This window comes from Barbus barbus (genome assembly GCF_936440315.1).
Source record: "Barbus barbus genome assembly, chromosome: 10".
In the NCBI taxonomy this organism is placed as follows: domain Eukaryota; kingdom Metazoa; phylum Chordata; class Actinopteri; order Cypriniformes; family Cyprinidae; genus Barbus; species Barbus barbus.
In genome coordinates, this window is record NC_136738.1 from 24,288,872 (window position 1) to 24,303,414 (window position 14,543).

General features: G+C 36.7%; 1 protein-coding gene across 1 annotated transcript in view; it reads left to right on the forward strand.

Moving 5' to 3' along the window:
* The window catches only part of LOC306876259 (zinc finger protein GLI2-like), an 80,717-nt gene that overhangs the window by 52,951 nt on the left and 13,223 nt on the right, over positions 1 to 14,543 (forward strand). The window contains exons 4-7 of the mRNA XM_079427281.1: positions 590 to 792; positions 3,766 to 3,942; positions 13,359 to 13,560; positions 13,668 to 13,866. Of these exons, the coding sequence (XP_079283407.1) occupies positions 590 to 792; positions 3,766 to 3,942; positions 13,359 to 13,560; positions 13,668 to 13,866 (781 nt within the window). The remainder of the gene's footprint in view (positions 1 to 589; positions 793 to 3,765; positions 3,943 to 13,358; positions 13,561 to 13,667; positions 13,867 to 14,543) is intronic.

Consider the following 14,543-nt stretch of genomic DNA (forward strand, 5'->3'; position numbering starts at 1 on the left):
CTCAGATATACTTTTGATTTGAGATTTAGACATTTTGTATGGAAAACAAGACAAAAATATTGAAGTGTCTTGATTTACCTTTGCAGTTTTTGATACATTTTATATATATTTTTACTTTAATATGCAACATATTTCTAAATGAAACTGGTTAAACTTGGGAAAAAAATAGAGGGTGAAATTTGATTTTATTAATCACAAATTGAAATAATTTTGGAAAGAAGGCGTTACATACAAGAAGGGAGCCAGACGACTGTAGGAGACATGGGATGAAAAATTAAGGGAGATTTGTGGCGCTGTCTAAAAAGGAAACTCAATGAATCATGCACCATAAAATCAGGACTATGCATTGAGGAAATAAAAAGTAATTTTTGATTTCCTGATCACTATAATAATAAGTTGTGAGCTTGTTTTAAGTGAAATAATTAAGGTCTGTCTTTGACACCGTGAAAAAGACATTAAGTATTTTTATGTAGCCTCAAGACATGGATTTACACAGGGTCCGTAATTACGCTACACTTAAGCACTTAAACTATGTGGCAGCTTGTCTTTTTGTAAGAAAGTAATTGAGGTCTTCTTTGTCTTTTGCCAGACCGCATGGATTAGCTGGCAGTCCAGTTATCTCTGATATCCCTCTTATCCGACTATCGCCTCATGCTGCAACTACCGGAGAATCACCCTTCAACCCACCTCACCCGTATGTCAACCAACATATGGAGCACTACCTGCGATCAGTCCACAGCAGCCCCACGCTCTCCATGATCTCTGCAGCACGTGGACTGAGCCCAGCTGACGGTGAGTCTCATATTGTTCCCCATGTACCGGGGTGCTATTGTCATTGACAAATACACTAACTTGCAATAATTGTGCTCTGTGCTGCTATTTTTAAAGATTCCGGAGTAAATAAATCACAATATCCACAAAAATATTAAGCAGCTTAGTCGTTTTAAACACTGATAAAAATAAATGTTTTTTGAGCACCAAATCAGACGATCAGAATGATTTCTGAAGGATCATGTGACAGTGAAGACTGGAGTAATGGTTGTTAGAAATACAGCTTTGTATAAAATGTAAATAATATTTTATAATATTAATGTTTTATTGTATTTTTAATCAAGTAAATGTAGCCTTGTTCCATATAACGTATTTCAAAAACATTTTAACGTCTTACCAAACCCAATCATTTGAACAGTTGTGTATGTTCAGCCAAAAATGTCAAAATTTCATTTACATTTCATGTCTTTTCACAAAAGCAAATGTTTCAAAAATGACTAAAAGCACCATAAGTAATCTAAGTGTGAGGAAAGACAGAAATGAAGCACTTTAACAATACTTTGATGTTTTGGGTTCTTGACAGCCCCTAGAAACCATTCGGTTTCATTTTATGGAGCGAACATCCTATGTAGTATCTTATTTCATGCTTGAAAAAAAAAAAGAAAGTCACAGGTTTAGAATGTCATGAGGGTGAGTGAATTATAACATCCGGGACAGCCAAGGTATTTCTACAATGGCTTACTAAAAACATGCTTTTTTGTGATGCTACCTCCATGCTGTTAGATGCCAGTAGAAATCCTAGAGCACTTTTGAATCACCCGTTATACCGGCTGAAAGTGGGTTTTATGTTTGTGGGGGTATGTCTGGGAAAAGGAATAAAACCATTGGTCAGTGAAGAAAGAAAGCTAATGGTTCCACTCCTCCACAAACTGAAAAACAACAGAAGCTCTCTACCATTGTTTATCTCCTTTAATGTGTCAACGATTTGGACATTAAGCATGCTAAAAAACATTACTGTAACCCGGTTCTTATTTATGTAGGCCTGAATATCTAAATAGATGATAGTCAGAAAGAAAACCGTTTGCTGAATATTATCTACCTTGCCAAAAGCCTGGTCCTTTCAGCCTTGTTACTATAACAAGTTGGGACGAGAGATAAGTCACCAAGCAAAAAGTGTTGGCAGTAGTGGCTCTGCTTTCACACTTAAATAAGCAATGTGGAATAGATTGTGTTGGTGATTAAATGGCGGTAGAGATAAAGGAAGGAGTTGAGCTAGTCTTTACAACTTAGTTATTAGTCTAGTTATTAGTCTTAGTCTTTGAGTTAGTCTTAATAACAACTAAAAAGCCTATTTCCCACCATTTCATATAAACCTTGTTCCCAGCAGCTGACCAACATCTTCAAAGGTCTCGCAATAAAAGGCGTACAAGTGATTAATTCAATGATTTGCATAAAATTCCTCATCAATCTGAGTCAAAGATTTTTTTCCTCCTGCATTATACAGTCAACTAATTTAATGACAGATCTTCAGTTGTGCAGAAGTCAATCATGTTCTCATGTTTAACAGAAGTTCCATAAAGAAAACTGATGAAGATCGCTGGAGATGTCCCCTGCCCCAGAGCAGTGTTCTGACTGCTGATCTGCCTTCATCAGTCCACCGCCTCAGGGCTTTTTCAGCTCTGGCCTCTGCCGCACCCCTCCTCACTTCGTTTCTGAGCCCCTCTAGGGACGCAGTTATACGATCCGGCGAGCGTGGAGAAAATAAACGGCCTTTTTCTGCCATGAATCCAGCACAAACACACGCCTGTTCTTTTTTAACCTCGCTAGGGCTTAATTGTTCCTGATAGAGCTGTTATGGTATGAATGGCCAAGCAGCAAGAATGAGGTGGACCCCCCCCCCCCCCCCCCCTCCTCCTCCTCAATCCTGAGTGTCCCATAACTTAAGCAGCATGGACGTGAACTGCTGTTATTTTTTTCGTTGTAGGCGAGTGTTACGGAAATGACATAGGAGGCACTAATGGTTGTCTGACCTAGGCTGAAAGAAAAATAAATATATCCTTTGCATGTATTGCTTTTGACACCTTTAGTCTGGGGTGCTTTACTAGGTGCGGGTGTTAACAAATTTACCCAAGTTTAGGCAAGGAGAGAACACCACTTTTTACTTGTAAACATACTTCAAGATATCTGCTATAAACTATAAATCTATATAATAGATTTTTTTTAAACAGACTTTTATTTTTTGTTCAGCAAGGTCAAAAAAGTTGATTAAATATTTGAATTGGTACTAAAGATATCTATTTTAAATAAATGCACTTATTTAAACTTTCTATTCATCAAAGAATCCGGGAAAAAATGATCATAGCACCAGATAAGCATTTTAGAATAATATCTGAGGGCTCATGGCTGCTGCAAATTCAACTTTGCCATCACAGGAATAATATACATAAACATTTGTATTATATATTCAAAAAGAATATAGTTATTTTAAATTGTAATATTTCATAATATTTTTCTATTCTATCTTTTACTGTATGTGTACAGACTTTGCTTATTATATTATGTAAATAATTTATAAAATAAATTAAAAGGGAGTCATATTAAAGTTCATATTTTAGTATTAATATTTAATATTTTCAATGTCGTGAAACAATTTTTAACATTACACAGCATTTATAATAATATTTCCTATTTGAAGGTGACACTTACGGTCAGTATTAGTTCAGCCTACTTACAAAATACTTCATTTAATAATTAATGGCTAATCATTAGCTATTTAAATACTTTTATTCATTTGAATTTTTAAGGTATTTACCATTTTTTTATGCTAAAAACAGAATCAGAAAATGTCTAGCAGCTGTATAAGATGTCTTAATACTGTTATGGCCATGTGACAAAACATTGTGCAGGGGACAGTGCGTCTAACTTCACCCTCCGCTACCCATATGTGTGTATGAATCCTGAAATACTAAACTCTTCTCTTCTCTGTCTGAGCAGTGACCCACGAACACCTGAAGGAGTGGAGCTTGTTTGGGCTACCCCCTCCCCCGCCAGGGGCCAACCCCTCAGAGTACTATCACCTCATCGCCAGTCACCGCAGCCCTTATGGAGACCTGCTCATGCCGACAGCGGCCGCAGCTGCTCATTTCCCTGACTACATGAGCCCAGTGGACAGTGAGTTACACACCCTGAGTACTGCACTGACCAGTATACTACATCCATACTGTCAAAGGTCAAATGTGAGATTTGTTGTTTTTGTGCTGAAATGCTTTCTCCTGATCCACATGGGAAGAGACAGCTATAAGTAAGCCACTAGTTCCCAGGGTCCCAAGCTGCAAATAAAATTGTTGCAAATGTTGATAAAATATAAATTTGCAACAATAATGTCAAATATAATCAATATTAGCCACTGAGGGGAGAACTTTGTGTCAGTTTGTTGCCGAGTCAGATTTTGTCTGGTGGGGAGGTATCCGTTGAAACTAATATAACTCTAAATTTATGCTAGGCTTATGCTACTATCTGTTATATAGCAACCCATGAGAAAGCAAGACGTACTTGCGACATTTCGGAATGCACTGACAAATCTGAATTAGCGCAGCCAGAATCGCTTACGTTCACATATTTTCGTTGAGAATCTCTCTGCATTTAAATCAGATGTAATACTGACTTCATATGGCAGCATGCAATTAAAGCTATGTTTTTTAATACTCTGAATGATATTCTTTCTAATATAAAAAAACAAACACTATTATGCTAATTCAATTTGCCAGCAAAAAAAGGCTTGTGAAAGTTTAATTCTATGAGTCAGTGGCTCCCATACGGCTCAGTTTTTGAATTTGGATCCCTGCTTCTCCAAGAATGTAAAAACTGTGGCTTTGTGGTGATTTCAAAACATTGCTCTGTTGGTTTGAGTGGGCCAACATGTCAACTTCTAGCTCATCCAGTGGTGTTCTGAGCAGGGCTACCTGTTTTCAAGCAGAAGCTGTATGGAAAACCTGTTTGGAAATAATCTGTATTCTGTTTAGTCTCACTGAAACTTCAGATTAATCTTAAAAAAAAAGAAAAAAAAAAGCAATAATTTAAGCAAAAGTATCTAACTCAAAAGGACCCAGAGTAGACACAGACAGTACCTGTGTTACTTTAGTATAATTGATATACAATTATAGTTTGTGTTAATATTTTCAAGATATTTTCAGTTTCCACATTAATTTTAGTTCATTTTAGTAATTTTTTTGTGTGTGAATTAATGATTTTAAATGTACTTTTAGTTAACGAAAATAACTTGGCAGTACAAATAGCTAACTAATTTGCTACGCTCTGCAAAAAATTGTGTTAAAAATCAATAGATACAAGCTTTTGACATCAAAGAACAAGCCTTTCGATCTTCACCTGTGTATAAAACATGACTCGCATGGAAAACGGCTATAAACATGAGCCATCTCAAGAATTTATGAGGCGTTTCTGTTAGGGCCTCTAATTCAGATTGGGCTGCAGGTGTGATGCATTATTATTATAAGTAACAATCGACTTCCCTCAAACCTCACCTTAAAAGGGAAATACAATGTTTAGAGAGAGACATTTTTTTTTTGCCGTGGCTGTAATGCTAGGTCTTTCATCTCTGCTTTTTGTTTTCAAAGATGTGTTATGGCAGCTATGTAATGTGATCCAATTAGTCATGTAATGGACGGGTGTATGCTCTTGATCTTGTAAGGTCCCGATTATGCCTGGCTTAATAATGTGGCTTTGTTAAAAGATGCCCAGAGGGTCGCTATTGCATGTCGTTGCGTAATCTATAGGGGTAAACCAGGGCGAGCAGGTTGCAGGTCTTGCGGTGCCAAGCAGATTTTCGGCTCTCATCCAGAGTTTCGAGGAGAAATACAGTGTTGTGAATGGGTAACACTGTGAGAGAGGATGAAGGGGAAGTCAGTGTAGGGTGTCTGCTCAGGAAACTTGCGATTGTAAATAATCAAACTGGCACGAACTCTTGCTTTGATCCAATCCAGCCACCCACAATAACTCTTAGTGCCACAAATCCACGCACCCTCTCACATCGCATGTCCCAATTACTTCCAATCACTTATCAAACACGAACCTCTGCGTTTTTATGACCGTAATGAGTCGGCCATGAGAGTTTCTGCATCTCTGACCACTAACGCTGGCTGCCGCAGAGTTGCCCACAGTTTGTGTAGTGAGGCTTGTTAGCTCAACAGCGCAGGGCTTTCTCCTTCCCGGCTCGAGTCTTTGGCCTTCTCCTCCGCCTAGCTTGATGTGGTCTCACTCTGGGCACTCAGGTGTTCACAGTTCTCCACACCAACCCACAGACACAGGGCTTTCATTGATGGCCGGTGTCAGCTCATGGTGTGGTGGCATAAAGCAAGCCCTTCAGTAGAGCGAATCCCTGATAAATATGCATTGCAGGGCTTCGCGTTTGTCTTGGAATGGTGTGGCAATAAAATTCGTATGCGTATTTAAAAATCAATTTATGTTCTAATAAATTCAGCAGACCCACCACAAGAGTCAGTGTTCAGCATGCACAAAGTGGCCCTCTTGTTTTTCCCTTCATGATTCCCATTTGCCCATTAGCTGACTTGGAGAGAGAAGGTTCGGGTTTTCCTGTAAATGGTGATCGTTGTTGTAAAAAAATTAGAAATGTGCACATGGAAAATCTCTCCGGCTTGTCATTAGAGCCAGCATGTGCAGTACTGTAAATTTATTTGGACATTCGGCAGTTTTACACTCACTACTGGGTCAAACCGAGACGTTAACTGGAGTCATTCGACATTGAATAGGTTGTTACAGACTTCAGTGTACGAAAAAATCAGCATTCTGACATTTCATATAGCTGTAAAGGTCACGATTACTACAAACTCCACTTCGCAAAAGCCACCTATAAGACCTCATTATTTATATTTATTTATTTATATATATATATATATATATATATATATATATATATATATATATATATATATATATATATATATATATATATGAAGAGTTTATTTGCAAAAAGCTAATCAAAAATCAAGTAAAAATCAAATCAAGTTTTTTATTATGTTATCATATTTTCATTGTTTTATTGTTAGTTAGCTGTATTTTTTAATTATTTTTATTTAATCAAAAGAACCCAAATGCAGTTTGATTGAGATTAATTGGAATGCACAATGAAAAAACATGATTTTTGAAAATAGTTAAAAACTGTAGTTATCTGTCTATACATATACATGTGTGTGTGTGTGTGTGTGTGTGTTTATGTGTGTATGTATATATATATGTGTGCATGTATGCATGCATGCATGCATGCATGCATACACACACACATATATGTATAGACAGATAACTACAGTTTTTAACTATTTTCAAAAATTGTGTGTGTGTATGTATGCAAACACACATGAATTGTAACTACAAGTGAAAATTAAAAATGTATCAAATCTCAGCATTTGTTACACTAAGTGTTTTATTAAGTTATTTTATTGTTTGTATTTTTATTTTGCAATTATTTTTATGATTGTTATTATATTCATTTATCGTTGAAATATAATAAAATAATTATAAAATCATATTTTAAACTTATTATAGATAGATAGATAGATTTGTATTTTTATTTATTATGTTTTAATAAACCATTACAGTGTGTGTATATATATATATATATATATATATATATATATATATATATATATATATATATATAATGAAGTGAATGCTGATATTTTTCACTCATGCAGTAGCTCACATGCACAGACTTTGGTGCTGATAGCAGTAATTAAAACAAATCTCTCATCATTAAATATGCTTAACACGTAACCCCACATCAGTCATCCATGACTATAAAAGTAAGAGTAAACTCTTAAGACGTAAGAATGATGGATCATCACCCCGTCTTGAATTTTAACCCCAAAAGCTTTGAATACATGTGGCTCACTCCTGCGGATCACTGCTCCTCCTGCCAGCGATGTGAACGCCAAGCGCATTTGCCCGAACAGGCCCCAAAATAACAAATAGCAGCAAACAATGAAAGGAGTCGGCGTCGTCTATGAGTGCACGTCTTGCTTAAACGCTCCATTGCTGTGCCAAGTGCATGTGCATGCCAATGCCGTGCACTTAACACGTTAATTATGATCTCCGCCTGACAGGGCGACACGCCGATTGAAAGCACAGTCGCCACTAAAAACAACACAGCCGCATTTCCCCATCACACCCAGACGGGATTTTACTCAATGGGCACGTTCCTTAGGCCCTCTTTGTGTACTTAAAGTGAATCTATTGCGCGTGCAATGTTATGAGAAGTCTCACTCAATGCTTCTCAATGGGTGTGATGGGAAATTCTGGCCTTACGCCCTCTGGATGGATGAACATGTGAATAAATAAATCACCACAGCCTCCGGCTCACAGCCAGACTCTGCCTGATACCCAAAACAGCAGGATAATAGGTTGAACAGACCTCTGTTTCAATGCAGCTCTGCTTCTGCTCTCTGTGTTGAAGTGAAGAGGTCTGCAGCTTCTAATTGAGTTGCTTACACAAGAATGCTTTAAGATTATGAATGGAAAGAGGAGGAAAACAAATGCTGAACTCATTTGTGTGGCATAGCCAGCGGGGAACTGTTTAAGGTCCCATGATAATAGCTGCTGCCAAAGCAAACATCTGCTGTCCGACTACAGGCAGGACTGTTTGGGAGCAGAGGTTTTTTTGGTGTAAAGGGAGGGAGTCTTGTCACCACTCAGCTCAGGCCAACATGCTCACACATACACAACAGACACTACACAGGCGCTGATGTTTCTCTCTCATTGTGAATGCCTGGTGCTTGAAGTGCACATATATCATTTATTTTATTTATTTATTTATAACATATATACTATTTAGTATATATATACAGTGCTGCTTGAAAGTTTGTGAACCCTTTAGAATGTTCTATATTTCTGCATAAATATGACCCAAAACATCATCAGATTTTTATATAAGTCCTGAAAGTAGACAAAGAGAACCCAATCAAACAAGTGAGAGAAAAATATTTTGAATGATCCAGTGTTACATATCTGTGCGTTGCACAAGTATGTGAATTTTTGCTTTCAGTGACTTTTCAGAAACCAATAAGCTCTATTTTGGTTTCATCCATCCATTAAACCTTTCTCCAATAGTCCTCTAGCTTGTCCACATGATGTTTAGCAAGCAATTTTCTTTTTGGAGAACAGTGGCATTCTTCTTGCAACTCTGCCATGCACACCATGGTTGGCTGCTCAGTGTTCTCCTGATGGTGGGCTCATGAACATTAATATTAATATTAATGTGAGAGAGGCCTTTAGTTGCTTAGAAGTTACCCTGGGAAATTTTGCAACCTCGCAGACTATTACACGTTCTGCTTTGGAGTGATCTTTGTTGGTCGACCACTTCTTGAGAAGGTAACAGTGGTCTTGAATTTCCTCCGTTTGTACACAATCTGTCTGACTGTGGATTTGTGGAGTCCAAACTCTTTAGAGATGCTTTTGTAAACTTTTCTAGCCTGATGTGCAACATCAACTCTTTTTCCGAGGTCCTCAGTAATCTATTTTGTTCGTGACATGATTCACTTCCACAAACATGATCAGACTTTGATAGATCCCTGTTCTTTGAATAAAACAGGTCACGTACTGACATTTGATAGTCATTGCATTGACTCTGCACAGATGGACTCTAATTTCACCTTTAAATTAACTGCTAGCCCAAGAGATTCACATACTTGTGGAAAGTCGTGGCCTAATGGTTAGAGAGCTGGACTTGTAATCCAAAGGTTACGGGTTCGAGTCTCCGGCTGGCAGGAATTGTAGGTGGGGGGAGTGAATGTCCAGCGCTCTCTCCACCCTCAATACCACGACTGAGGTGCCCTTGAGCAAGACACCGAACCCCCAACTGCTCCCCGGGCGCCGCAGCATAAAATGGCTGCCCACTGCTCCGGGTGTATGTTCACGGTGTGTGTGTGTGTGTGTGTGTGTGTGTGTGTGTGTGTTCACTGCTGTGTGTGTGCACGTTGGATGGGTTAAATGCAGAGCACGAATTCCGAGTATGGGTCACCATACTTGGCTGAATGTCACTTCACTTCACTGAATGTCACTTCACTTCACTTTACTTTTGCAAGGCACAGATATGTAACACTGGATCATTTTTCTCAATAAATAAATGACAAAGAAAATATTTTTTCTCTCACTTGTTTGATTGGGTTCTCTTTGTCTACTTTCAGGACTTATGTGAAAATCTGGTGATGTTTTAGGTCATATTTATGCAGAAATATAGAAAATTCTAAAGGGTTCACAAATTTTCAAGCAGCACTTTATATATATATGTGTGTGTGTGTTTTAAAGAAATTAATACTTTTCATTATTTTAATAAGCAGACTTTATAAAATATTTATTTTTGTACACACTACTATTCAAAAGTTGTAGAATCTTTTATTTAGATTCTATTTCAAATAAATGCATCAGAGAATCCTGAAAAAAAATGCTATATCATGTTTTCCCCAAAATATTAAGCAGCACAACTGTTTTCAACATTAATAATAATAGTAAATGTTTCTTGAGCACTAAATCAGCATATTAGAATGATTTCTGAAGGATCATGTGGCACTGATTCTACTGTAATGGCTGCTGAAAATTTAGGTTTGCCATTACAGCAATAAATGACATTTTAAAATGTATTTAAATAGAAAACAGTCGTTAAACTGTAATCATATTTCACAATATTACTAGTTCACTAAAGGGCATAAGAGAGGCTTCTTTCAAAAACATAAAAAAAATCTTACCAACCCCAAACTGTTGAACTGTAGTATATTGCATAATTGAAATATTTATTGCATAATATTTTTCCAATACTTTATTATTTGCACATATTGATTAAAGAAGAGAAGGAACATAAGAATAACACATTCCAAATACATTTTTCTGGCATCCCAATAAAAACATCAGAGCAGATGCCTAATATAATTGCCCCTTTTGTAAGCGCTTGTAATTATAAAGCCATATATCAGGCCAGATCCTCAATTAGAAGCACCTCCTCCTACCCACCATTTCCCATCCCACAGGGTTGACAGGACTGCCTGAGCCAGCCTCTGCCACCACCACCTCACAGCACTGCACATCTGGTTTAGAGCTCTCCCAGGAACCTGTGCACCCCTAAATTAGAGGCACTGCCTATAAAAACAGACCTTTGCAGAGTGTGTGGGACTCGGCAGCTGAGGGCAGGCCAGACACTGCTACCCCCTGCTGTTGTCTTCACTCTGTGGGCAGTGGCCTTCTAAGTGCTGCCACACGCCGTCCCATCAACGTGGCAGTCACTTAGCAAACTCTGCACGTTCTTTGATGAAATCTGTTAGGGTTTTAATTGAGGTTATTAGGTATAGCTCTATTGGGATGCATTCTGTGTGAGTGTGTGGAAAACCAAAATTTAAGTTACTTGTCTTCTGTCATCCTGTGGTTTGCTCTCTGACCCCAGGCACGCAAACTATTGCTGCTCCTCTCCAACCAAAGCCTACCTCCTATTCTTAAAAACACTAAATGAAACAATTTTTTATTATGTGGCTGGAACAAAAACAAAAAACAGAATTGGGAGATATAAACTCAAAATTGCAAGATTTAAACTTAGAATTTCAAAATAGAGTTTATATCTTACAGTTTTGACTTTTATCCTAAGAATTGCTAATTAATATTTTCCAATTATGAGTTGATATCTCACAGTTGTGACATTTTTGTCTCAGAATTATGAGAACTAAATAATTGTGAGATCTAAACCCAGAATTGTGAGGAAAAAGTCATATTTGTGAGATAAAATGTTGCTGTTGCTGTGGCAGAAACTGGCTTCAATACAAAGCTGATGTGTGTAATTTTTGGGTTGTTAAAATACTTTCTCCTCCCAGCTTAATATGCAGAGACATCTATAAGCAAGCTACAGTATTCAAAGGTTGGTTTTTTGAGGAAAATGTTAAAGATCCCATCACATACTTCTTGTTCATGCATCAATCATCAATGTTAGTTAATGGTGTTGCATTATGGTTGTTGTGTATTTTTCATGCTCATTTTAACAAATGTAGTTGGTGTTTTGAATATCCCACACATACAGGAAATTTGCATACTGTATAGTAAACTTGCTATAAACTTAGTATGTAGTATATATACTGTATACTACATGCTATTTTGAACATAGCCAGTCATTTTTTTATTTTATTTTTTTGATGTAGAGGTGCAGAAATTACACATTTAATGCTCTTAAAATGATTCCGACATGTGTTGTTTATTACATGTTGAGTTATTTTTAAATGAAGCACTGAATGTGCATACGTGCATTTGAATCAAATGTCAAAATCTCACTTTGTTTATATATATATTTAGCTTAACAACCTATAATAGTTGCTGTTTGCAGGGTACATCAAAACGATTGCTTAAAGAATGGCAGGGGAGTAATTAACTGGTTGGAGGTTGTAGATTTGTGAGAGTTTGACAGGCGTCTGTTTGAAATGTCAGTGGAGGATTTTTTGTGAGGTGCTTGTGTTTGTGTGTAGTTTAATGGACCCATTACATGTTTCCTGTTGTAGCACCTTTGCTGATGCCCCCCTGGAGGGCAAAAAGCCTCCTTGCTCGACTGCTGTTCTCTGTGCTCTTACACCAGGCCTAATGCACAGCACCTGTTTATTACAGCCCTGGGCACATGGAAACATGGCCTTTGAATATACACTCACTTGAAACTGAAATGCAGTTCTGTTCTACAGTTTATACATTTTTTGGAAGTTTAATATTTCCCTTTAAAAGGTTAGTCAAGATTTCTACCTCCAAAATGTCATAATGTGGTATTTTTGGGGAGGTAATTTTGTAAAAAAAAAAAAAAAAAAAACCTTTTTAACCCCTAAAATTACCAGGTGTGAATGTAGGTATGATTGTCATCAGAGGTCATTTTGACATTTTCTACCCATTTTCACCCTTAAAATTATCAGATGTGAATGTAGATATGGTTGTGATCATTTGTAACTTACTTTCAATAAATTTATATAAATGTCTGCATAGAACATTAAACTCTTCACTTTTATTTCAAGTGGTTGTGAATAAATTTTCTATATATTACTGATTTTCCGGTATTTAAAAAAAAAAAAAAAAAAAAAATACAGAACAAAAAAATTCTTGGGACTTTAATAAACTAATATATATATATATATATATATATATATATATATATATATATATATATATATATATATATATATATATATATATATATATATATATATATATATATATATATATATATACACACTATAATTACCAGAGGAAAGCCATACCTAAAGCATCTTACTCAAATTTCTAAGTAAAATATAGACTTTTCAGCATTCTACTCTTTATTTGCTTGCTTATTTGCCTTATTTTACTTTCAGATCAATGTTGTTAAACAGTATCTGTTTGGCATTCTGCTGAACAACCCATTGGGTGAGATTGGTATGATAAACTGATAAATTATTCATAGCGAGTTGTATGCAAGCCAGCATAATAGTGATGCTGGAGATTAAGAGAATTGAATGTCCCACACAGACTTTTTTAAGGTGAGAGGTAAAAAAAGTGTCTTTTCTCTGCAGTGTCCCGTTTCCCCAGTCCCAGACTGACGCCGAGGGTGAGCAGGAAGCGAGCGCTGTCCATCTCTCCAGTCTCGGATGCCAGCATCGACCTGCAGACCATGATCCGCACCTCGCCCAACTCTCTGGTGGCCTACATCAATAACTCCCGCTCCAGCTCGGCTGCCAGCAGCTCTTACGGCCACCTCTCCGTTGGGGCCATCAGGTACAGGAATCTCCCATATGTGTTGATTTTTCTTGTAAATGTTTTTGCAGGTTGCCCATTGTTTGAGCTAACACATAATGTGACTTTTTTCCTTCTTTACGTCTCAGTCCCTCCTTTACGTTCCCACATCCTATCACACCGGTTGCATACCACCAGCTGCTGTCCCAACAGAGAGGTCTAAATGCGTTTGGACACACTCCCCCTCTCCTACAGCCTTCTCCATCCCTCAGCACCAGACAGACACTGGTGGCAGCAGCTGCTCTGACCAACAACAACAGCGCCGATACAAACACAGAGTCCAGCCAGGTGATTTTACTGAGATTTATGGTTTCTATACATGCTATATACATTCTATACATCTAGACTCAAGGTTCCTAAGGTATTGAGAAACCTGGAAATTGTATAAAATAGTTTATTATTCAAGTTTAAAGTACAAGTTTGTTTGTTTGTTTTAAGGAAATTAATATTTTTTTATTTAGCAAGGATGTATTACATTGAGTAAAATTGGCAGTAATCATGCATATTGTTTCACAAGAAAATTAAGCAGCACAACTGTTTTCAATATTGAAAATAGTAATTGTTATTATTAATAATAATAAGTTTCTTGAGCACCAAATCAGCATATTAGAATGATTTCTGAAGGATCATGTGACCTTTAAAACTGGAGTAAAATTCAACTTTGCCATCACAGGAATAAATGACATTTTAAAATATATTAACATTGAAAACAGTTATTTCAAATTTTAATAATTTCACAATATTACTGTTTTGACTGTATTTTCGTTCAAATAAATGCAACCTTGGTGAACATAAGAAACACCTTTCAAAAATATTTAAAACACATACCATCCCCATTCATTTGAACAGTATTATATAATGTTTAAGGATGCGTAAATAAATAATTATTATTTCTGATACAGATAGACTGATTATTTTCATGTTATGGCCAATAACCAATAATTGCCAAAATTATAATTTTATAT